Source organism: Daldinia vernicosa (genome assembly GCF_022497035.1).
Source record: "Daldinia vernicosa strain CBS 139.73 unplaced genomic scaffold F5Y00scaffold_16, whole genome shotgun sequence".
NCBI classification, from domain to species: Eukaryota; Fungi; Ascomycota; class Sordariomycetes; order Xylariales; family Hypoxylaceae; genus Daldinia; species Daldinia vernicosa.
The window spans coordinates 242,207-266,257 of NW_025953932.1; the positions used below are offsets into that span (position 1 = coordinate 242,207).

Below are 24,051 nucleotides of genomic sequence, written 5' to 3' on the forward strand. Positions count from 1 at the left end.
TTACTTATTTACAATCGTTCGCTCGATTCTTACCAAATTCGATGTTTTTACGAGTTTATTCCTGTGCAAGTCTTATGTAAAATGGATGGGATATGATGATATCTGGTGATGTTTCGGCGTGATTGCTATGTTACCTGCCAACTGTAATTCTAATGCAAACCTTTTCTCAACTAACTAATTCCCAGTTTCGGAGCATTGCCCCTAAAAAATCCCCGTTGATTGAGTTATACCATACCTGCTTGGCTTACATAGTAGTAGATGGTTCAGCTATGCGCGGCTGTGATGTATCCTAGGTACTAAAACATGTTGTCAATATATGAAACTGGGGGATGGCTTCGAGCTACTTTATCCTTTCTCTATATACTCGATATCCGAATCTCAATACCGTCGAACGACGGGAACCACAGCAGCATCGAAACCTTTTTAATAAATGAGCTTGATAAACTAAGTCCAATAGGGAAATCGAACTCGATATCGAGCCTCTTCTACTCGACCCTAGTATGCTAAGGGGTTCTAGACGATGATGGGATCTGCACAAGAAACACGGAAGCGTGGGTATTCTGGGCACTTTATGTACTTTCTTCTACTCCGTGAACCTGTACTAATAGTATGTACATTGCGATGCCGATGGATGCGCCCAGTGACAAAGAAAACAATCAAGGAAGACCAATTCCCAGCGCGGATAAGTAGCAGCGGCAGTGATAGACTCGAAAACCTACCCTCCCCCCTTTTTAGGTTCACGTTTCTATTAATCTCGTTACACTCGGGTAGCGTATACGCCCTCTCACGCACCGTAGGCGACCTGGCCCATCGGCCTGTCATCCGTCATGCCGGGGGCCATCAGGTTGTTGTTGGGATTGCCCGTTGCCTTGGCAACTGAACATCGTGCCATCGTCGGGGAACTGTATTGATTGTTAGCGCTCATGTTAGAGAAGGAGGGTTGTAAAGTGTGCTCACCTTCTCGAGATAACGTCTGTGAAGTAGAAGTCTTGGATAACCTTCTTTAGGGGTTCATTAGTGAATTTGGCGCCCTTGTTCTGGTCTACTAATTGCACCTTGCTTAGATGCTTCACGGATGTGGGCTCGACGACATCGTACGAAGCGAGCGCAGGGCTGATCTCGAATAACCTGTCACGTAGTTGGGCGACATCATCGTATGGTAGAGGTGCTCCGAGGAACTCGCTGATTGCTCGGATGATCTTCCAGTCTGTTCGGGCGGCACCAGGTAATGAGGTGGCGGCACGAGTCATCTGTGCGCGACCCTCAGTGTTAACATAAGTGCCGGCTTTTTCGGTATAGGCAGCGCCGGGTAGAACGACGTCGGCGATCTGGGCGCCGCGATCACCGTGGTGGCCTTGGTAGACGACGAAAGCGTCCTTGGGAATATCGGCATCAGCAAATTCGTCAGCACCCAGGAGCCAGACGAACTTGGGTTTCGTTTCGGCGACCTCGGGGGAGGGTGTTGTGAAGCCGACCTCAAAGGCACCTGCTCTTGAAGCTGCCCTTTGTAGAATATTGAATCCGTTATGCTCCTCGGTCAGGAAGTTTGCGGCGTTCTTCTCGACGAAAGAACCAATAAGCTCGTAGAAAGCCTTGGCATCAGGGTGATCTGTCACACCAGAGCCAACAACAATCATTGGCTTCTTGGCAGACTGAAGTTTCTTGCCGAAAGGACCGGTCAGAGCTTTCTTTAAGGCCGCAAGGTCCGTACCGAGGTGTTCAAACTCGAAAGTTGACTCCCACGGTTCACCTACGACACCGATTTCTAGATCTGACCTTAGCCACTGCTTTCGGATACGAGCGTTCAAGCCGGCAGCTTCGTGTCTCGGGTTAGTGCCGACGAGTAGTAAGTAGTCGACGTCTTCGACAGCAGCGATCTTGGAGTTGAAGAGGTAGTTAGATCTGACGTCAATTCCGTGAGCCAGGGGTTGGCTCCCCGAGGGCATATCGAGGGCGAGGTTCTCAGATCCGAGCTTATTGGCTAGGTCCTTCATGGCAACCAACGACTCAACCTCAGTGAGCTCACCGGCGATCGCCTTGAACTCATTACCCTTTGGTGCGAGTTGTCGGTGTGCCGCCGCAATCTCTGTCAAGGCCTGTTCCCAAGAAGCAGGCTCAAATTTACCTTCTCGTCGTACCAGCGGCATAGTTAGACGCTGTGTTTTCAGACCATCACACGCGAACCGGGTCTTGTCGTTGATCCATTCTTCATTGATATCATCGTTAAGTCGAGGGAGAATTCGCATGACCTCGAGACCTCGCGAGTCTACACGGATAGCAGATCCTAAGGCATCGTGCACATCGACTGATTCCGTCTTCTTTAATTCCCAGGGGCGGGCTCGGAAGGCATAGGGCTTGGATGTGAGAGCGCCGACGGGGCAAAGGTCGATGACGTTACCCGACATCTCAGAATCGAGGTTCTGTTCCAAGTACGTGCCAATTTGAATGTCGTTTCCTCGTCCGAAGGAGCCCATCTCAGGGGCACCAGCTATATCGTTCGCAAATCGAATACATCTCGTACAATGGATACATCGGTTCATCGAGGTCTTGATTAGGGGTCCTATATTCTTATCTTCCACCGCTCGCTTGCCATCGATTTCGTGGAACCGGCCCCTGTCGGCTCCGTATCGCATGGATTGGTCCTGGAGATCACATTCACCACCCTGATCGCAGATGGGGCAGTCTAACGGGTGGTTCGCTAGGAGGAATTCCATGACGCCCTCGCGGGCTTTATGTGTGAGAGGCGAGTTCGTCTTTACCACCATTCCTGGTTGTACTGGCCAGGCGCAAGAGGCAACAGGCTTCGGCGCACGTTCGACTTCTACTAAGCACATACGACAGTTTCCAGCGATCATTAATTTCCTAATTTATGTTATTAGTAACACGGGTCGTGGTGGGGAGCGTCGACAGGGTAGCCATCGTACTCGTGGTAACAATATCTGTGAATTGTTAGCGGCAAAGTTCTTGTATTATTCAGATATCTCGTAGGCTGACCTAGGGACAGTAACGCCGGCTTTCTCGCAGGCCTGAATTAAAGCTGATCCGGCTGCGGGCTTAATTAGTAAGAGGCTTAACAACCTCGGGATTGTAAATCATAGATTTATACCTTCGATAGACACCTTCTTTCCATCTATAACAGCATCAGCAACCATCTTAAGCGATTCGATCGTAGATATAAGATATATGCTCACCAACGGTAAGCTCCACCTCTGCCGGCCGCCGAGGCGTTGCTGAAAAAGCTCTCGAGGATTTGGCGACATGGCTGCCAGTCCGCCAAGCCGAACGAGCTAGAGATTGTCGGAGCATCGTGTCGTCTCGACGGAATCAAGGGACAGAGGAGAGGAGAAGGATAGGACGAGGTGGTGCGTGGTGGTCAATTGGAAGAAAGTCCCTTCAAAATGAGGTTGACGTCTCTTGAGAATTGCTGGTCGGGAATTATTGGACGCTTCTTCGAAGTGGCGCTAATGCTCATTGCGATTATTTCGCACTTGCTTTGATTGGCCGTAGCTAACAAAACTTAATGCCTGAATTTTAAGGCACCAAAAAGCACATATTACGTATTTACGTACCTAGGTACCTACCCATACCTGGTAGGTAAACTTAGTTACGTAAGTAACGCCAAGCCCTTAGGTAGTGTCGCTATCGTTTTTAATTCGAAATTTCTGCAAGTCATTGGAAACTTTCCTTTCTTTTCTTCATTAATTGTACATGTGCACACTTTATTGTAGGTGAGCTTGAGCAAGTTCTTGGTCTTCCAGGTTACTTGCTGTAGTCGAGTCTTCCTCTATCTTGTGTTCTAGAGCAATATTGTACGCCGATTATGGAAGCACTTGAGAGGTATTAAATCTCGAAGATTGTTGCCTCTTACCGCCGGTCGTCACATTTGCATGTTAGATCCCGAACTTTCTATCATTTTCAAACCAGACTAGAAGAAAAAGCAATAGTATCTTTCCACTAGTTAATAATCTTTATTTGTTAAGATGTCCTATGTGAATTCTAGGCACCTATCCGATATATGTAATTTAAATCCAGCATGTTTCCGAAACTCTCCCCTCTTCCGATATCAACTTTCTAAACAAGTATGCCATCACCAACGTATCAACTAACCAACATGCCTAAACTGAACTATGCTGCTAGAGGCAGCACCAACGATGCGATCTATCAACTTGCACGTGTAGCTGATACCCTACACAGCAAATCACTCGACAAGGTTGACCTCTTAGAAGAATATATAGATCGCGAGCTCGAAAAGCGATCGTCAGACTCGAAAAATGCCTTGGAGAAAGTCAGCACTACTATTCAGTCCCTTCGGGGGAATGTCAACCATACCAGTCAAGCTCAGCAAACCAAGAACAAGATGATTGACTGTCTTGATCTTCTCCAAACTCAAATTCAAACTATGTATACCGACCACGATGGATTTGGGCCCGGATTTAAAGATCTTAAATATAAAATCGCAGAGGTCAGGAGCAACCAACATGACCTTCGCGATGTCCTTCGTATGATACACGCAGATGTTCAAACATTACATGAGTCCACGGAAATTTCTGGATTCCCCCAATTTAGGAGGCTCCCACTAGAAATTCGAGCCATGATATGGGACTTAGCTATTCCTAACCGAATACTCGGTCTTGATGAGGATCTCGATATTGCTGGTGTGTATCATTTCAAACCAGGATTATCTCCTCCCTCAGTTGCTCATGTCTGTAAGGAGGCTCGATCAATCGCTTGCCGTAGCGGTAGACTTGTGAGCATTAGGAACTATTGGGAGGACCAACAAGGTATGCCCAGACCCGCATGGTCCTGGTATGATCCGAGCCGGGATTCCCTCCGTCTATGTATCGGCTCTCTAGTAGGCTCGCCAAATGCCACCATATTGGAAATTACGGAGTGTACCCAGTCTGTCATAAGTGGCGGTGGCTCAGACAATACACTTTGCTATCGGCTCCTTTCTTACCTTTCTGACCCGCATTACTTTCCGCACTTGAAAGTCGTTGGCTTTATATCGGATACCTATGTGTATCGGGAGCTTCGCGATCACATTGTCGAAATCCGACTATTTAGCCTAGATCGCCGGAACTCTATTTCCGTTGACGTTGATGACGAGGCCGCTAAAAAGGGGTTGATCTATCGAATCACAAAGGATCACTCTTCAATAGAAACCAACCAGTTAGTAAGCTGGTTAGAAGATGACACAGGGGAGTTATGGAGCGACCTTCACAGTACCAATAGTGTCCGTAAGTTGAAGTGGCCTCACTTCTTGGACCACTTACGTAGGGAGTGGATTCTTGCCAAATCCTGGTATTCATCAGGTGATGGACATCATGATACTCAACAAGCCAATAAGTCCGGCAAACAAATACCTAGGCTATCAGAGGCTCGGGCAGTGCCAACGTCGGAGAGTGTCCCCGTATTCCAGCGCGTGAAATTGATCGAACAAGAGGCAGTTGGTGAGGATGGTTTCTGATTCCGCCAATATCCAGATGTGACGATATCTCATTGTACTTCGCATGCCTTACCATACGTTTAGGTTTGTAGCACATCGATAGGAATCGATTCGAGCAACATCGCAGGGCTACGCTCACTCGCTAAATATATATTTGATCAACTTAACTGGAGAAAGAGAAAACTCCTACAAACCCAAGTTGACATCTTGAGACCCCTTAATCGTCGTGATATGAGACTGGAATAACTATCATATGGTTTTGGGTTAGTAACAGCCAATCTTTGGAAAACGACTGAGCCATAAGATGTTCGGTGTTAGTGCTATTTAAACATAGTATTTTCGCAAGCAAGCCGATATATTAGCAGATTATCACTTAGACGGGCGGGTTGTATCTAGACGGTAGGTACCTATATATGATATTTTTAACATTTCTTTGATTCGGCTTGTGTTGATAGACATTTCTTACGCCTTTTTTCAATGGCCCCCACGTCATCGGGTATTTGGAACTGAAAACTTCCAACCAGTTAATTCCGTTTGAAAAGAAAAAAAAAAGGTATGCAAGAAGTACAAGCAGCAAACACCAAGAATGATCGTGTTTGCCTTGCTATTTAAGAGCTTAATCACTTAAATAAAAATCGACTCGAGTTATTTGTGTTTCTTGTAAACCTTTAAGAACGAGGTTCACACTCCCCACTAAACCTTTCTTGCTTGGCTTGAAAGTAGATATAAAGCCTGATAAGAAGTCAATTTTTCACCGCCCAGAAATTGATCTGGCAAAATCTTGTGTTCATCACAAGGCAACCTGGTTTGGTGGTCTAGTGGTATGATTCTCGCTTAGGGTACACCCTTTGCAACAGCATGCGAGAGGTCCCGGGTTCAATCCCCGGCCAAACCCTTAAACTTTTGCCAATTGTCAGTCTGATCTCAGCTTTTTTTTTTTTTTTTTTTTTTTTTTTCAACCCCGCGTATATCCTCGTTCGATTGTCGGATTTTAACTTTTCATTTTTGTTCGGTTAGATGCCGTAACGCTCTGTTAGCCAAGGTCGCTTGCTGTTTATTAAGATAATGGCATTGTGCGAGCTAATAGCATTCTTTCATATAAACGAGTCGGCGTTTGCAACTAAAAGAGTATTTCTAAACCCGAGACCCGTTGCCCTACGGAAATTACCAGGTATGTTTTTATAAGTCTTGGTTGGGCTGGACCTTACGATGTAGGCGCAATGTCTTGGCAGGATATTGTTTTTTCTTTATCGAGGTTAACGATAACCGAAGATGGTTTGCTTCACTTACATCTCATCAAACATCTATCTATCCCAAGTCAATTTATTGATGTTGTATCTCACCCAATTGATATTTCTCGAATAATAAATCTAACCATACATGCATGCGTGTACAAGGCCACACAGCCTAGGTAATAGTATATGAATTTCGCATAGGCTGCCTAACATGAAAAGAAAAAAATTATTGCAAGGGTTTACCGACCATAGTGACATTCTCATTTCGGTATTGATCGTTGCATGGTACTCCAAGTGGATCTCTTGAGCTTAAGATGACTGGGGTTCGGCTCACTCGGAACAATGCAAAAGACCGTTGTTGGTGCTTATATAAAAAGCAAGAAGCTGGGGTAAACAGGTTTATTATCTGTAGAGAAGGAAGTGATAATCGATCATGACATCTGCAGCTAAATAGATAAGATACATGTACCTGGTATACTTTATATACATGTACATGTAATAGTATAACTAGTGCAATGTCTATACCAATATCTCGCAAATTATATCACCCTAACACAGCATATATATCATTATCTCCATTAGGTACCTAAAAGCCGTCCAGGCAGCCGTCAGGTAATTGAATAAGATGAATAAGAATTCCCAGCCGAGGCTAAAATGGCCGGGCTAGTTCCTAACAATCTGACGCTAACAATGTTTTCAATCCCGGCACCCCTGAATACTTAATGCCATCAGTGCTATATCCCGATACATCGTAGCGCGTACCGTCGATAGCTGTATTCAGGGGGCTCTTCTTGTATCATTCTGACTTATAAAAAGGAAGCATGTGCCCCCCTTCGCGATGCGCCGATCTTCTTGATCTATATACACACGCGAGTCAAAAGACGACGATCAATAGATACGCGAGTCATTCGTTCATTACTTCCGATCCGCTCGTTTTATAAGGTCGATTAAGCTATTCCCAACTAACAGCTCACACTCTTTTTTTGCTTTTGAGAAGACCGATAATTACATATATACAATATGTATACTAATAACGCAATCGTCCTCGCGGCCCTTGCCGCTTGCGCCTCCGCGCAAATCCCGAACCTCATGCCGCGCCAGACCTTCGGGAGCGCCGACCCGGAAGAGACCGAATCCTCGCCGGAATGTATTTCTCGCGTCCAGTCGTGGTCCGGCGGGTTTCCCACCCCAGCCCCGGCTTTAGGAAGCGCGATGGACAGCGTCACGGTAGACGGCGGTGGGGCTGAGTCGGGCTTGTCGGGCTTGTGCCAGTATGGCACCGCTCTTGGCAAGAACCAAGGCTCTGCGTACACTTCCTACTGCCTCGACATGTACTCGTATCTGTCTTCGCAGTCCTCCAACCTCCTGGCTCTGGCCACTAGCTGCTCCGGCGATATGGGCGCGCCCCCGGAGGTTATCACCAGCCAGCTTGACGAACTCCTCAGCGTATACTCCCAGTTCTCAGCAGGCGGATGCAAAGCGGTCTCCGCGACGACTACGGCGGACTCCTCTAGCGGAACAGCTGCTTCTTCCTCCGACAGCTCTGCTACCACCACAAATGCTAGCGGTTCCGCGACGACTACCGCATCCACTACTGGTAGCGCCGAATTCTCAGCAGCAGCCGCGGCAAGCAGCTCGGCTGCATCGGCGATACCCTCTGGTAACGCCGGCCCGAGGGAGACCGGAATGTTCGCTGCGGCTGCCCTAGCTGCCGGTTTCATCGGTGCTGCTGTGGCCTTATAAGGCTCTCAGTTACCCATACTGTAGAAATTAACATGACAAAAATTTAGCGTCTCGCCCCGTAGGATTTTATTTCTCTAGATACCTATGTTTTGCGTTTCCGGTTTAGCGCTTTTGGTTGCAGTTCACCCTCATACCCCCTATCTACTTCATATATAAAGCGTATAGTTCCTAGCTGCCAAGCCCGTTAGAGGTATGAGCTCAATAGGCTATCGTAGAACCAATATAATAGTATATCTGAAGCGTCTGGTTGTGTGTTTATGTTATATGCTTGCTGTCGCCTTAAGTTGTCTGATATCCATTCGGTCTGTGCAGACTTCTATTACTATTCAAACGCTCTTATTAAAGGCAACGGGTCTTTAAATGTCAACTTCGTTATACTCAGTCCAGTCTTTCCCCCGCCAAAATTTCTGTCCACCTTTGAAAGAATGCTCAATCCTCTCTTTTGCTCTGGCCTCCATTCTTGCTTCGAAGTCTGCAATGCTGCTCTTCGTTACTCCTCTTTCAGCAATAGTCAACGCCAGATCTGCTGCACTTCGAACAGCAGTATCGCCACCGGATCCACCCATGGGGCTCATGGGATGTGCTGCGTCACCGATGAGTGTAACTAGCCCGGTCTGACTAGCCGATCCTATTCCAATGTCCGGTTTGCTCGATAAAACGGGTATGCAGGAGGTTAGGTCATGATTAGCTGAGCTTAGCAAGAGCTTCAGAGCAGGGTGCCATGTCTCAGTTATTCGGTCTAGAAACTGCCTTTTCTCGCCCGTCGTCTTAGGTAAAACCTTCGAATACTGGAAAGGCGCCGTACAAACGACCCAGTAGACGTAGCCGGGAAAGTCGGGTAGCCTTGCGTTTGATTCTTGACGGACGCTTTTCGACCACATCATAGGATCGACGATGATCTGGACGTTCGATTCCTGATCCTGGTACATACACCAACTGAGCAGATCTTTTGGTACATCTTTCTTGAGATCGTCAGTCAGTGGAGTTCTACCCCACATGAGCCAGCGTTCTAGATCAAGCAGCTTGCGATCGGGCTGAAGTTGTGTGCGCACGCGGCTCCTAATGCCATCTGCACCCACAAGTAGCCGTCCGAGCGCCGTCGATCCGTCCACAAATCTAACTTGAACTTGATCCCCGATAACCCTGTAAGATGCGAACTCTTTTTCGTACTCTATGGCGTCATTAATGTTCAGCGCAAGTAATAGACGGATCCACGCCCTGTCCACGGGCATGGAGACCGGGTCTATCGGTGTCTGTTTCGCGAACTCGAGCTTCCTGACATCTACATATCGCGGCTCGAAGCGATACCTTTCGGCCTCAGTGCGTCGAAGCAGGTCCTGAAGTTCATGAGATAAAACGCTGTCAAGAGCGGCTTGGCCATCTTTTGAGATGCGAAAACGGTGGCCTTGCGAACTGCGTGACTGGGGATATCGCTCGAAGAGGCGGAATGGAATTGAACGGAGACGTAAACCTTGGGCTAGCGCGAGCCCCGCAATGCCGGCGCCGATGATCAGGATCGGCGGAGGATCCGTTGTATTATTTTGCCTCATGGTTAAAGGTTAGATAAGGAGATATGATGGAGTTGGTAATCTAGGCCAGGAGTTCAAAAGATCAGTTTATAATTCGATGTTGCTGAACCCTTATGTTGTGTTGCCCCATCCCAACAAAGCCGCTCAATTTCAAATTATAAATTATACAAATATGAAGGTATCTACACTAGAAATATATAAATCTGTTTTGTTTGTCTTATGTACTCAATAAGCACTAAATGTTGTTCGTACTTCGATATGCATAGCCGTAACATTCCCCTTGCATGATACCCGCCCCTCCTTTGCTGATTAGTATTATTGTTAGTACTCTGACTTGATTTACGAGAAAATGTAGGTTGCGGAAGTGACTTGAAGGCTAAAGTATCTTCTTTCATAATTATCTTATAGATAGTAGAGAAACTCTTAACCTAACACTAAAGAAAGCCGAGTTCAAGTTTCGGACGAGGGAATAGGGGTCGATGAGATTAGCCACGAATAACCGAACGCTCGTTGATGAATTAACACAGATAGAAAAAAAACAACGGCCTTCCTAATCCACGCTCCCTTGTGCACTTTTATTTGATTGAAAATTCCCGCCGAATATCACGACCCCGCTGATTGATGGTTGCTTTTGCCTCCGGCGAAGTTTTAGCACCAAGCAACGTCAGTCTACCACCAACTTCCCGATCCATCACTCCAAACATATAAGCTTCGCCGACTAGGCGAAATGAACCATCCGGGCTAGGGCGTAAGATGAAAGGAACACGGCCGCCGTCTAGAAAAGCCACGATATCCCCAGGCTCTGTGAGTCGAGGGCCGAGGACAAGATAACCTTCCTCAGAAATCAGAACTTTTCTCCCCTTGGTCCGGACTTGAAGTAAGTCTATAAATGATGTAATATCTTCAAACATCTGCGAACAATCCTCAAACTTGAAATTATTCAATATATCGATTAAGTCGTTGAAGAAAGGAATGAAGAATACACTGGGATGGTCCATTTCGAACCTCTGAGCTAGCGTTGGTGCGGACTCTCGGAATTTCTCGTCGCACGATATCGCGGCCTGAATACACGCCGTCAGAGTCACATCTGTGAAGAATCGCGACGGCATGGGCCGAGAGCAGAACCCACTAAACGACGCCGAGACAGAAGATGGCTCAATGAGAGCTTTATACCCGCGAATGATCTGATCCAAAGACCATTTATCCTCAGGGTTGAGTAAACGACCATGGTCTACTCCGCCTCCGGTAAGTGTGCTTACAAAAGCTAGATGTCGGTTCTCTTTGGTCCTATAAGCCGTTGCACATTCCTCTATGATATCTTTCATGAAAACTAGCCGTCCTTGGAGGTCCCAGATGCGTCTTAGAAGAGGCGTATTACCCTCCCACACCGGCATCGCGATCAAAGGTCTTTTAATGACAGTGATTTCGCGTCCCATGGATAGTAGCGTCGGACTAGAGGGAATGTCCAAGAATCTGAAATTTCGAGGCGGGCCAGGATTTTCTAAACCAGTACGAGTAAAATCAGGTTGCATGTCTAAGATTCTGACCCATCGTGAATTTCCAGGTATTTTGAAATTAGGAACCCAGGAAGGCAACTTAGACGGCATCGGATCGTTCTGACAATAGCTCAGAACCTTCAAACCCATCTCGTGGATCCACTTAGTCGTGGCTTCTACGTGGACTTCTTCATGAGATTTCGTATAATCGGGAATTAGCTCCGCGGTATCATGTTCATTTACCAATCCCAGGACACCAAAGATGAAATCACTTTCCATAGTTGCCTGAAGGCAGCCGATCTCGTAATTCCAGCTAAGGATATCCGATAAGCGAACCTTGGCTCCTCTATAGACTCATCTGGAAAACGTCTATCAAGCATGGGACAAAAGCTAGGTTCGTTGATATCCGTGTGGGCAATGTTCCAGTAACGGGGGTTATGCAAATTTGAGCCGCTCGACATAGGACTGCATTCATAATTAGAGGGATCCATGCCACGAAGGTGCCTAGCTTTTGCTACAAGCTTGAGGCCGCCATGAAGAGTCTCGGAGTCGATGCTGTAGGGCCCATAGTAGAACCACAAGGTTTTAGAAAGCACAACTTCTTGCAGGATCCAAACCCTTCTCCAGAATGGTAGCCTCAGAATTCCTGCAACTCCTTTTAAATTGTCCCCGGTGGGTTCAAAGGTTTCGTTATCACGGGCCTCCGAGTCTGAATTGTTGTGAAAATGAACATTGTTCTCTATCCATTCCACAAGCTCCTGGTTCAAGTACTCCCTTGACCCACCCGGCCAACTAACCTTATATTCCAAAGGGAATGAGCACTGTTCCCACCCAAAGCGCTGTAATGCTTCTACCCCGAGCCTCAACAGTGTAACTATCAGATCCGCTACTTGTGAGTGTTGCCTTTCAGGCACAGGTCCGAGCCATGCCCACGTCGATTTTGCTGACTCGTATATTTCTCGCATCATCTGAACTTGCCATGACTTTTCGTCTTTATCGTTTTGGTTTATGCAGACAGCGTCCGCCCAGAGAAGTATCGAAGGACTATCGTGATAAAGCCCTCTATAAAGCCCTCTATAGTGGGCTAGAGCAAGATGTAAATTATCTGTGATTTCGACCTCGAACCTTTCTGAGGGATCAGTTGTGTTCGGTAGCGCATCTGGGCAGTCCTTGCTCATTCGAAGAATCAATCGCCTCGACATTGTAGAAGGGCCCCATACGTATGAACAAGCGTAGAATTCTGGGGGTGCTTCTAGGCTGGCTTTCATTATTTCACACTCGATGGGCCGTTCTAACTCCAGGGTATTTTTAAACTGACTCTCGAACTCATCAATGCTAGCGCCATATAGTCTGTTAATAACATCGGGAATGGTGTTTTCGATCTTCAGCTTGAGAAGTCGGATTTCCTTTTTGGATCGATCAAGGGGTAGCAGATCGTAATTAAATGGTAGTGTTTGCGATGGTCTTGAAGACATCGTACCTCAATGGAGAAATAGGTTAAATTTAAATATGCTAGTTGATAAAAGATGCGGCACGTTGTTTGTGTCATTCAAATGAGAAAATATCCCACGTTGGGATTGAGGAGATGGTGTTCTCAGACGTACGTACTTACTTTTCATATTTATCAATATATTTTTGCTATTATGCCTACCTAGGTAGGCGTCTAGGCAGATTCGAGTACAGCCTCGATCCGGGTTGACCACATAGCGTTCACATGGTCGCATTGATACGCTGGCTGGGAACGATTGGTGGTGGACTTAATAACGCTATGCAGGCTAGACAGGCTTCATCGCCCAAGGCTCTCAGAGTCCGCCTACACTTAGAAGGCGTATGATGGCTTAGTGTAGACCTGAAGATAACTAATAATCCTTATGGGGGTATTATATTTTAAAACTATTCCCCGGCCGACTTATTTCGTAGGCAAGGTGTGGTTGGAAAGGGACGAAATAGTTGGCTTGATGAATATATAATTCCCGAAGTACTTATAACTGTGATACTCTCTTGTATAAACCGTGCTAATCACTTGGTAGATGATACTCACAGACAGGCAGGCACATTTGGCCATTGAGTGGATGAGAATGTCGTATTGTATAAATTCCGTCACTCATTGGACAACAAATTGCTGTGTGTGCGACTTATGCAAAACAGAAGTATCCAGCACCTCACCATTGGTAGACTTGATGAAGTCGACTTGTAGGTTATTAGCATCCAAGAAGCTTATCTTAGCATAGCTGAAATCATCAGCATACGCGAAAGAGTTGAACGAGACATTGCTTCCCACCGCGCTGAGACCCTCGATATTTCCCGCGCCGCCCGCTACGATGTACATCGGTGCTGCAGGATCGTCCATGCCCTTGGGGTCTACGGTATTGTTGTAGGCGGGCTGGAAACGCTGAGAGTTGTGAACATGGCCGAATATAGCCAAGTCAACACCATACTTATAGAGTAGCGGCTCAAATGAGTTTTGGCACGGCGTGCAGCCGTCACCGCCGGTAGTATACCATGGCCGATGACCTCCGATAACAAGCCAAGGTGTTACGGTGCGATCTACAGAGGCGAGGTCTGCCTCGAGAAACTGAAGCTGTTGGCCAGGGGCGCCGAAGGGGCCGCTATTAAAGCCTGCAGAACCCCCTTTTCCGTCTGGCGCGTCGTCAAAGTCCGTCTCTGTGTCGAGCATGACAAAGTGGAGCATGCCGTACTCGAATGAATACCAGAAAGGCGGATTCGCCAGCAGCTGTGCCTTGTTGGCGTTGATCTTAGCAGCTTCGGTAGCGGAGGTTGACGGGAATGCAGTTGCCATTGTATCTCCGAATCGGTTCATGAAGTCGGTGAAGTTCTTCTGCCCTGCAGGGCATAATCCCGAGGTATAGGGGATTTCTTGACAGACGGCCTCGTGATTTCCGGGACTAGCCATGTAGGCTTTACGGCCGGATATCGGGGATAGTTGATCGTAAAACTGTTCTAGGATAGCCTGATAGGCGTCTTCGCCATCGAAGATATTCTTAGGTTTTAATAACCAGTCATCAGCGTATGCGAAGTCTCCCGGATGTACGACGAATTCATAGTCATCGATCGTATTAGCCAGCTGGTTAATAGTTGTGTGATTCAATGATGGGTCAATATGCGGAATTGTATCCCGCTTGGCCTCATCCATTTGAATGGTGTATCCATCAGCACCATAGACACCTAGATCTATTACGGCGTTTATAGCAAAAGGGGTTGTGTCGCCGGCTATCCGCGGGCTAAAGAAGTGCTCAACACTAGAGTTCGTCGAGACTATCTTGTAATAGTATGTAGTGGCAGGCGACAGTCCTGTAAGTACGACCACGTTGGCGTATGTGCGTGAGCTTGGATACGTGACCGAGTTATTCGAGCAAGCCTCAGAAGTGAGTGTGTTGCTAGACGTGCCATATTGGACACAGGGCTTGTCTATCTTCTGGTATGTGTTCCAGCCCACAGAGATGGCTAGAGGATATAGTATTAATTAATAGGACACGAATGGGGTTCCCAAGAGTAGCGCGCAGCTTATACTGTCGCGGACTCACCATTAGGGCCGTTGATGGCAAGACGTTGCTGGAACGGAGTTGTCAAGTCAGAAGGTATCACTGGGAAGCTGGCTGCAGCAATAACACAGGGGGCCAAGAGAGGGAGCCCCTGTGCGAGTGCCAGTAAGTTGACCATTGTGTGAAGCTCTTGGAACAGCAACAAAGTCCAAGCAAAACTGAGGCCTACACCTTGACCTGGGAATCTGACAACCTAAATATACCAAAAGAGGTATTTATAATACGTTCGCTCTATATGGTTGACCGTTATGGGGCCGCCTGCAGTAGCAGCTTCATCTCGGCATAGGCCGTAGAAGGGGGTTGCGTCCGCAACCCGTGGGGCGGACGATTGGTCGAGGACATACGTAAGCTTAGCTCTTTGGGTATGGGCACCATGGTGGCTTCGGGAACCTCCGGGAACAAGGTCATTGCTCTCTCCGGCATGAAAATGCCGGGGTGAATCGGTGATTACCTGGATAAGAAGGTCCTTCTCTTCGTAGAACTTGACTATGAATTATATTGACTGTGAATCTTTGTGTCTTGCATTGGGTTCTAATTGATAGACCACAAAGGTGCAGTATGGAGGATCTCTGAGAGGAACCAAATGCGACGCTAGAGACATTACGCCTCACTTAAGAATCTAGACTAGTAGTCTAATCAATAATTGAAACAATTGGTACTAGTTACTTTATTATTACCTTAACATCACTTAGACATGCAAGTATACTTTGAGGTTAAATTCATTTATTAGTTGAGGTAGGATCTAAGACTAAGAAGAAACACAAGTCCGAGCACAATTGCCAAGCTTTACTCTATGACAAGAGGGTTCTTGAAAGACCAAAGTTGATGTATTGACCTCTTCAATTTTTAACTCGTAGTTATGAGAGGGGATGTAATATATACGAGCTGAAAAGTAGGCAATTGATTGATCTTCATAATCTGTACCACATATGCCGATGTAGGTGTGTAGGTGTGTGGCGTAGGCTAATAGAGATCTGATATGCGCCAATGCTTACCCACTCAGCTTACATACATTAGGTAGTCAAAAGTGTATCCTAAGAGGTAGTTATTCTTTAATATGGCTTAGGATGTCGTCTGAGAAACTCAATGCCTAGATTGAAGCTCGAAAGAAGAAATCCCATACTCCCTTACCGATAGTGAAGCGGAAGCTTGGCGATAGCTCTTACGAGCGCCTGTGGATGCTATTAATGAGTTTACTGATCATAATGGTAAGTTTGCTGGCTTTGCCCTGGAGTTACTACGCCTATCTGTTGGAAAGGGGATTTCGGGTCCAGATCCGTGGTCCACTGACCTACCCCTATTTAACAATTACTGGACTGAGTGGGTTCAATTCTAGTGTAAGTACGCTAAATTCATCTGCACTATAGGATAAGAAACCATCCACCAATTATCTTGATCTTAAAGGGAATAAGACTACAACTCTCGATATTTATGCGCTGTCGCCGCACCATAGCTCATCCACTGCGTAGATGGCATGTAACGAAAGGCGCCACTAGGCCGAAGTAGAGCCCGGGAGTACCCGCATACTGGCGCTAATCAGGGCATCAATAAAGGCTAGAGTAAAGAGCGGTGGAATTTCTGGCGGAGAAGGGTTCCAGCAATCCCGAAAACGTCAGAATTGAGAGAAGAAACTAGGCGAGTGGCGGAGGACTGTGCAGCACGAATGATCGAAATGGATAAGTCCAATATGTTACCACGTTTGGGCCTGCATGTGAAAGAGGACGAGGAGAGAGTAAGCTAACAAGGTGATTAATAGGGTAATAGTTCATATAGGATATCGTGGCTAACATCATATAATGAAGCGGGTTTCAACATATCCGTATCGGTGCCATTTAACGACAGGACCTATTTGCAACTATTTAAACAACCAAAGCAAAACGTCAAGTTGCCCCTGGACACACAACAGATCCACATTTACTACCACCAGAACTAAACATAGACATAGCAGAAGTTACCATCGTATCCGCCGAGTTGGTCATGCGTCTCTCCAAGCTTGATCGGGGGCCCAAGCCACTCCATATCAACCATCATCTCCATTGGGTCCATAGGGTCGTCCGCTCGTCGGTCCTTGCGCATCGGCATGGACATATTGCCAGACGGGACAGCGTAGAGGCGATTCTCCGGGTCCTGCATCTGCCAGATCCACCATAGACGGTCGAGCGCGGTGTGGTGGAAGTAGAAGAGCGGGTCGCCGGGGGAGGTGAATGGGTCACCACCCGGGTCTACGGCAGCGATGTAATGGCCAGCCGTGTGAATCTATTCTCACAAGTTAGTTCTGATCTTTCACTAGTTACCCGTGATTGTCTAAAGGTGGAAAACTTACACCCCAGGGATAGGGGTCGTTCTTCGGTGGTGGGGTCCCCAGAAGCTCGTTATAGAAGCCATCCATTTCCTTGTTTTCGTTGATGAGATGGAAAGCACGATCGGCTTTGGCCCCCATGGCCGCATTGCGATTGACATCCCGGCGCAGGCAGCGCGGGTTCGAGCCGGTGCCGTCGGCTCTTGGGTTCTTGGCAATACCGGTGGCCGTTGTCATCGAGGTGGGGCCAAGGCTGACGACCATGCTGTTGTCATGTTAGTAATCTATGTGTTCTGGATGAAAATAGTATGGAATGGGGCGATTGAAAAGGGAAATAAGGAACGAACTCTGAGAAAGGTCCTTCAGTGACACAGCCTCCGCCACCTCCCGACTTGATGATGTTAGGAGTACGTCCGGGCTGCGAAACGCCCTTGTACGTAGGTTCTAGGACACCGTTGCCTCCTAAACTAGATGCGTTACCATTAAGCAGGGGGGAGTTGAGCGGGTCTTCCGAGTAGCGGTCATAGTTCATGTACTAATATAATCAGCAATGATACTTCGAAGACTTGATGTGTTGGGGCTGACTTACAGGCTGGTAACCGGTATAGTTACATTCCTCACGAAGCGCTTTCTCAAAGAGCCAGACATAGTACTTGTGTGCGCCAAATAGGTGCAGGTTGTCGTGAAGCTGCATGGCGTGTGTCATATGATACGCGACGAAATCATCGTATCGACTTAAGGCTCCGGGGAACCTCTCCTTATCCACCGTAGGGGGCAACTTCATCAAGCACTTGACGGCGGCGACATATTCCTGTCTTGATTCCTCGGGAAGGTCGCTCCTATTAACCATATTAGTATTGCATACGGTTTTCGCGGGCGTTTAAAATAGAAGACGGACCATTCTCTCCGTACGATCGCGTTTTCTAGCGTACAGTTGTTGTTCGTCTCCGCAGCAATCTTCTTGGCTAGCCATGCTTCAACCTTGGGCATGGTAGCCTCTTCTAACTTATCGACGACATCAAGAGGGTAGGCAGGATTGCGAATACTAGAATAATCCCCTATGTTAGCTTAATCAATGCAAGAGGCTGATGCATAGGGTCGGAACTTACACTTCTATCTTCGACGAATATTCACTGCGAGGCGCCTTTACTGCCGCTCCTTGAACTCCGCTAAGGAGGGAGGGTAGTAGAAGAGTACTCCAGATAGTCCGCATGTTAACACAGCGACCTATTCCGAGATAGAGTTGGATATCAGAAACCAACTGCAATAAACCTGGAACTGGGACCCTTCTTAAGAGTTATATTAGGTATATAGCCCACATTTCCCCCGGCGGCTCAATCGAAGAACCTGGGGGTGAACCTTGCACCTCCGCACGGCACTTGCAGCTTTGCTGCAATGAGGCAAATTTCATTTACTCGACCAATGATAATTATACTCGATATATTTAGGCTTTGATGAATGTTCGGCAGAGGACGTGGCGATTATTTGTTGCAGACTGTAGAGTATACCCAAGTACCACATGGCATATTCAGCCCCTATAGGCTTTATCCGCTGGGTAAGGGGTTTTCTGCAATACCATACCACATAGAACCACAATTCATAAGATATGGTAACAGTGTCCAGTGACGTTATTTTAAACAGTTAATAAGCTTCATTTTGTTTTCTTGCAATTTAGGGGTTTGGTAGTATCATATGAACTTCGACTACCTAGATAACGGTTGCTAATATAATACTATGTACCTCTCATTTGCTAGTGTACTTAAACGCACAACTAGAGGGATGACGCAAGGTAGCAACCTAGGTATATATACAAAGAGCTATATCCTAGAATTCCAAGTTTCCATGCTCTAACACTCCACAGAAAACGAGTGTCCTCGGAAAGGGGTTGGGTAACAGTTGCCCGGACTGTTGCCACTATTACTATAGTTAGCCTGGAATAGTACGAAGCGTATAAATTTTGACATACCGTGAGATGGTAAATGGTGCGTCCGGGTTTCCGCAGTCAGGCTCGCTGAAAATCTTAATCTCGCAGGCGTTACTTGAAAGCTCGATCGATCCGATACCACCTGTGCCGGTCTGATCGTCCGTGTTTTGACACGTAATGCTGTTGGCACATACTCCAACCTCCTCCCCGGAAAAGTTAAAGCACGCGGTGCCAGTGTATATGGTTCCTACGATGCCGCTGCATTGTTGCCGAGGAACAAGGCTGATATCGCTAGACTGGACAGGGCTGGCGATGGTTCCTGCAGCTAGGAAAAGCGAGGCGGCGAGGATTTTGAAAGAAGGCATGGTGATGCTATTGTTAAGATAAAGTATAGAGAGGACAAGACGACTGTGGTCTGGGGATAGTAATCTGGGAAGAGATTTAGAGTTGCTTCATCTCTATTTAAGCTCTTCTCCTTATCCTCATGGCAATCCAAATCAGTGCTAGGTAAACCATATAAAAGGAATTTCGGGAGGATACCGCTACAACTACCACCTGCCACTTTTTCGCGTCTTGTTCGGTGAATATGCAACTTCTAAAGTGAGAAGTCTTGTGGGCCGGGTATTACTAGGTAGAGTAAACAGGGGAAGTTAAAAGACATAGCTATCAGATGTCAGCACCCCCGGAAAATACAGGGGAAGATCTATATAGGTTACCAACATCCGTACATCTCCAAGATGGAGTGTAGCTCTTTCGAAAGCAGCAGCTAAGAGATATCTAAATAATAAACCAGGAACTCGAGAGTTACAGCTACATAAACGGTAATGTGCGAGCAAATGAAACATATTTCGATAACGAAGAATTAACTTAGTTTTGAGTAATAACTGTCACACTGGCTGAGGTAGGTATACCTATAAGACAGTAGACAGTGTCTTAAACTTGGACCGGCAAGCAATATAAACGTAATCAGATTCCCCTACTTCTTTATTTTCAGTTCCAAAACATTTTTTTTCTTGAAGGAATAATCCTAAATAGCAAATAATTGGATATCTTTACGAGAGCATGAACAACTCCAATATTACAATCTGCACACAAATTATTAATCTAGGTTCTTGATTATAAACCCTGGTAGAAAGCAGTTGATAATCTCTGACATATCGCCGACTAAAGTAGGTACGATGCGGGAACTAGAAGGCGAGCCGTAAAAGAACAACGAGCGGTTCTGTCATGGCTTGTTTCTCTTACCTTGGCATGTCCTGATAGATCTTGATCGAGAAGCTTCAATTGAAAAACCTCGTATGTGATCGAATGCAAATGTGGGGGATCGTCTTCAAGGAGGTAAAACCAGGGTTAGTTAAACCAACCTTCTTATTTTGAGAGTTCTGAAATTTGAAGTCGGACCGTGTTCAACTCCATGTTTTGTTATCAAAATAATTATCTATCTACTTACTTTTTAACCTGGCAAGCTTTGGTTGTTTCTTCAAAAATACTAGAGCATTTTACATCTCTTAGGGTGCCTTAATAACGAAGGTAGGTTGTTATCATCGTTTCTCCGTCCATGGGGAAGAAGCATGTTGGTGGCGCAATAATACACAAATAGATTTATCCAGTTCTGGTCCTCATATGTACATACAAAAACCCCTTTCCCGCCTAATCCGTACACAGTGCTATGAAAATGATGGAGTGGTTTCATCAACAACATTTATGCTCTCCTCTCTCAAACAAGTTCATATCTCGTGCCGCCGAAAATAGGGGCCATGCATCCCGGCATCTCCTTTTCGATTGCAACTTTGAATCTCCAACCCGTGCAATGGCCAGGCATCAACACCTTCGGCTCTAGAGCCTTTAGGTCCTCGAGCGACTTCTGCAGCTTTTCGGGGCTGCCGTCAGCTAAGTGATAGCCACCGACGACGGTGTACAGAGGGACGCCGCCTCCAAGTTCGATCGCGTGGCGCGAGACATTGACTACGCCGGCGTGGCTGCATCCGGTGAAGACGACTAGCCCTCGGCCCTTCAAGTTACACATTACCAGTCGCTCGTCCATGATAAGTTCGTCTTTCTCCCATTGGCCCGCCGAGTTGAAGCGGATGCCGTTAGGAATGCCACCTTCATAAGAGGTGAGTCTCGGAATAGACCCAGATATTAAGAACGTGTCGTCTAGCGCCGTATGTACCTCGTCGCTCTTAAACACCGTGGCGCCCGCCTCTTCGATCACGGCAAAGCTTGGATCGGGCTCGAGAGAGATCGGCTCGTGGGCCATGACGCCTCGGAATTCGGGTCGGTCGGGATGTAGATCCACTACGACCTTTTCAGTATGATCCGAGCCCGTCTTAGCTGCTTCGATCATCCGGACCGCAGCGGCCATTCCGCCTGAGTGGTCGCGATGCCAATGCGACAGTACGATTCGTTCGATTGTGCTTGGGTCTAGGCCTAGTCTTGTCATATTGCTCTCCCACACGGCCTCCTCCGGCCCGGTGTCGAATAGGAGACTATGAGACTTGCCGTCCTTGGTCACTGTTATTAAAAGTGACAATCCGTGAGCGCCACAGCAGAGGGTGTCCATTCTCATTTGCAACTTAGCACCACCTCGCTGCACGTCCGTTGGGAGGGGCCGCAATGGAGCTCCTAGGAATGATTGGGGGTGTTTGACGGCCGGGTGCGGTGACGGAGAGATCTGGTCGATTTCATCGTTGATTATGGCCTGGATAGTCAAGCTATCTACCTCAGCGAGTTTTGGGATCGTAGATGCAACCATATTGAGGGGAGCGATTGACTTGTTATTTTCGGTTGCTTATATCGTTTTGAAAAACTTCTGTGATTATCATCGAGAAGCAGGTTCTTATATATATTCGAGACTAAGGTTACTACTGGTTTATTTGAGTATTAATCGTGGGGCATCATGTTCGCCGATTAGCCAAGAAGTCGCAAGGAGTCGCAAGGAATGAAGACCTGGGTAAATGCTTACGGATAGGTTAGGAAAACGTAAGCCGTAGAGTCAGTCTTGTTCACATATAGAAAACGCTGTTAGAATCTGCTGGCGTCAGACACTCTAGAGTTACTGACACAGGCTGTAGTCGCCATCTATATTTATGTGGAGACGGCGGGTTTGCGTTCGGCGAATGGCTTCAATGCTTTCGGTGTTTATTCCGTAGTAACTCGAGTTTCACTATACTGAAATTTAACTCCATATATGTTTATGTAGTATCTAATTTAAGGAGGAGGTGAGTTTCTATTTCTATGAAGGCTTATTATCTGCTTGTCTTTTACGAACATATCGGTCCTCGCGTTAAACAGACCCCGAGGAAGACTACCCCAAACCAAGGTATAGTTTAAAGGGTCTACGATGAGAGAACAACCTGCTTCCCATCGTTGGGAAACGAGGTGTTCGTCGTCTCGTTGACTATTCCCAACGACAAGACATAGCCATACTTCCAGCTATCCGCCCCAGGCACAACTGGAGGGTGCGGGATATCACTACGCGACTCCCTAACCTCAGTAGTGTTCAGACCGAAGAGCTCATCTCGCTTGGTGACGAAGTCAGGGGTAATTTGGTCATCTCCAGTATAACCCATCACAAGTTCAGGGATACCGATAGGGTATGTAGAATTCTGCTGGTCATATCTCCAGGTGTGGAACGTCTTGCCATAGGTTCCAACCACTGCAAGATCGATGGTTAGTAATTAGAAGACACGAAATGTAAATAAGATAAGCGGTAAAGAGGAAAAGGAAGGCCGAGCTCGGGGAGTACATACAGACATCCTTCATAATGGTGTAATCTACGGACGCAGGCAACCCTGGTTGGGTCAAAAAACCACTAGTCACTTCATACACATGGCTGTGCCATAGTTGACGTTCTTGGAGGCCATTAGCTATCTGTCTATCTTTTACTTGATCAGTCTAGGCGCCTCACCTTCGTAGTCCAACGTCTCAAAAGCGTCGGAAGTAATGATGTATTCGATACCCGCCAGGCGTGCAGGTGCCGTCGCAGTATTGTAGACAGCGCACTGCAACATATCGTCGCGAATAATCACACAATAGTGGTTGGCGGAAATCTCCCAGTCACTGTGTCCCGAGACGAAGTGGAAGCCATTCAGGAATAGCACGGTGCCTTCAGGGCCATAATGACCGAAAGGTAGTGAAGCTGGCATGCCTAGGGGCAAAAAAGCGAGCGCTGCGGTGAGTGCGGGGACGAGCTGCTGACAATGCATGGCTGCAGGTAATTGAGGATTTATAATATTTGAAGGATCTTAAAACTGGTGACCTGGCGATTCGAGCACGACTGATATCTAGAAACGACGGCGAGAATCGTCCTTATATAATAAACCGCCAGATAATTAACGCATCGCCGCGAATATTAACAGCTAGAGGCGCATTACTCCTCGCCGGGGATAAGGAGGAGAAAGCGCCCTTGGCATCGTCTGCTCGAGTGTGTTGACATCGCCGAGCGGAGGTCAGAGGTTCTCCATGAACTCGTCACTTTGGTATCTCGTATCGCCGCGTTCCATTACCCCTTCATCCTTGTTTACTTCTTGATCTTTCATATGGACCTTGCTCACGAGCGCAAGACTACTGGGGAAAAAATGTAACCTCCTCAACTCTGAAAACAGGCCATGATAAGTCCCGCAACGACATTATGAAGTAAGACTATCGTGAGCGACGACAAGCGCCGAACTGGTGCCCCGCACTAACTGCATGTAATTTTTTCGAGCGGCGGATTTCCACCTGGCCATGAAGTCGCCGATTACATTTGCATGTATTGCACATCGCCGTTTAATCCTTGCTCTCGCACCAATTTTGAGCGAACGTCAAAATCAAA

At 47.0% G+C, this 24,051-nt stretch overlaps 9 protein-coding genes and 1 non-coding gene across 10 annotated transcripts; 3 read left to right on the top strand and 7 right to left on the bottom strand.

The window, feature by feature from the left end:
* Nucleotides 1–437: 437 nt before the first annotated feature.
* On the bottom strand, nucleotides 438–3,445 carry F5Y00DRAFT_233606 (NADH-ubiquinone oxidoreductase 78 kDa subunit mitochondrial precursor). Its single transcript, XM_048007327.1, has 6 exons — nucleotides 3,192–3,445; nucleotides 3,107–3,130; nucleotides 2,995–3,046; nucleotides 2,925–2,939; nucleotides 958–2,862; nucleotides 438–902 (listed from the first exon to the last, which is right to left on the bottom strand). The coding sequence occupies exons 1-6, from the start codon at nucleotides 3,304–3,306 to the stop codon at nucleotides 785–787; spliced, it is 2,229 nt and encodes a 742-aa protein (XP_047866028.1). The 5' UTR covers nucleotides 3,307–3,445; the 3' UTR covers nucleotides 438–784.
* Nucleotides 3,446–3,710: 265 nt separating this feature from the next.
* On the top strand, nucleotides 3,711–6,089 carry F5Y00DRAFT_233608 (uncharacterized protein). Its single transcript, XM_048007328.1, has one exon. It carries the CDS (start codon nucleotides 4,082–4,084, stop codon nucleotides 5,465–5,467), a length of 1,386 nt encoding a protein of 461 aa, XP_047866029.1. The 5' UTR covers nucleotides 3,711–4,081; the 3' UTR covers nucleotides 5,468–6,089.
* A 161-nt stretch (nucleotides 6,090–6,250) lies between these two features.
* Nucleotides 6,251–6,341, top strand: F5Y00DRAFT_t55. Its single transcript has one exon. It is a non-coding gene; the product is annotated as a tRNA-Pro (tRNA).
* Nucleotides 6,342–7,205: 864 nt separating this feature from the next.
* Nucleotides 7,206–8,670, top strand: F5Y00DRAFT_233619 (uncharacterized protein). Its single transcript, XM_048007329.1, has one exon. It carries the CDS (start codon nucleotides 7,702–7,704, stop codon nucleotides 8,422–8,424), a length of 723 nt encoding a protein of 240 aa, XP_047866030.1. The 5' UTR covers nucleotides 7,206–7,701; the 3' UTR covers nucleotides 8,425–8,670.
* F5Y00DRAFT_233621 (FAD/NAD(P)-binding domain-containing protein) lies at nucleotides 8,671–10,094 on the bottom strand. Its single transcript, XM_048007330.1, has one exon. The coding sequence runs from the start codon at nucleotides 9,972–9,974 to the stop codon at nucleotides 8,781–8,783; it is 1,194 nt and encodes a 397-aa protein (XP_047866031.1). The 5' UTR covers nucleotides 9,975–10,094; the 3' UTR covers nucleotides 8,671–8,780.
* Nucleotides 10,095–10,221: 127 nt separating this feature from the next.
* Nucleotides 10,222–12,924, bottom strand: F5Y00DRAFT_268599 (heterokaryon incompatibility protein-domain-containing protein; the record flags this gene model as incomplete). The annotated part of the gene is made up of 2 exons (XM_048012288.1): nucleotides 10,222–11,762; nucleotides 11,786–12,924. The coding sequence occupies 2 exons, from the start codon at nucleotides 12,922–12,924 to the stop codon at nucleotides 10,529–10,531; spliced, it is 2,373 nt and encodes a 790-aa protein (XP_047866032.1). The 3' UTR covers nucleotides 10,222–10,528.
* A 629-nt stretch (nucleotides 12,925–13,553) lies between these two features.
* On the bottom strand, nucleotides 13,554–15,130 carry F5Y00DRAFT_252496 (Metallo-dependent phosphatase; the record flags this gene model as incomplete). The annotated part of the gene is made up of 2 exons (XM_048009943.1): nucleotides 13,554–14,914; nucleotides 14,995–15,130. 2 exons carry the CDS (start codon nucleotides 15,128–15,130, stop codon nucleotides 13,554–13,556), a joined length of 1,497 nt encoding a protein of 498 aa, XP_047866033.1.
* A 4,028-nt stretch (nucleotides 15,131–19,158) lies between these two features.
* On the bottom strand, nucleotides 19,159–19,728 carry F5Y00DRAFT_268603 (uncharacterized protein; the record flags this gene model as incomplete). The annotated part of the gene is made up of 2 exons (XM_048012289.1): nucleotides 19,278–19,728; nucleotides 19,159–19,225 (listed from the first exon to the last, which is right to left on the bottom strand). The coding sequence occupies exons 1-2, from the start codon at nucleotides 19,598–19,600 to the stop codon at nucleotides 19,159–19,161; spliced, it is 390 nt and encodes a 129-aa protein (XP_047866034.1). The 5' UTR covers nucleotides 19,601–19,728.
* Nucleotides 19,729–20,811: 1,083 nt separating this feature from the next.
* On the bottom strand, nucleotides 20,812–22,255 carry F5Y00DRAFT_233630 (Metallo-hydrolase/oxidoreductase). Its single transcript, XM_048007331.1, has one exon. It carries the CDS (start codon nucleotides 21,988–21,990, stop codon nucleotides 20,953–20,955), a length of 1,038 nt encoding a protein of 345 aa, XP_047866035.1. The 5' UTR covers nucleotides 21,991–22,255; the 3' UTR covers nucleotides 20,812–20,952.
* Nucleotides 22,256–22,414: 159 nt separating this feature from the next.
* Nucleotides 22,415–23,714, bottom strand: F5Y00DRAFT_40558 (DUF1264-domain-containing protein). Its single transcript, XM_048013616.1, has 4 exons — nucleotides 23,146–23,714; nucleotides 22,988–23,089; nucleotides 22,507–22,893; nucleotides 22,415–22,440 (listed from the first exon to the last, which is right to left on the bottom strand). Exons 1-3 carry the CDS (start codon nucleotides 23,441–23,443, stop codon nucleotides 22,574–22,576), a joined length of 720 nt encoding a protein of 239 aa, XP_047866036.1. The 5' UTR covers nucleotides 23,444–23,714; the 3' UTR covers nucleotides 22,415–22,440; nucleotides 22,507–22,573.
* Nucleotides 23,715–24,051: the final 337 nt, after the last annotated feature.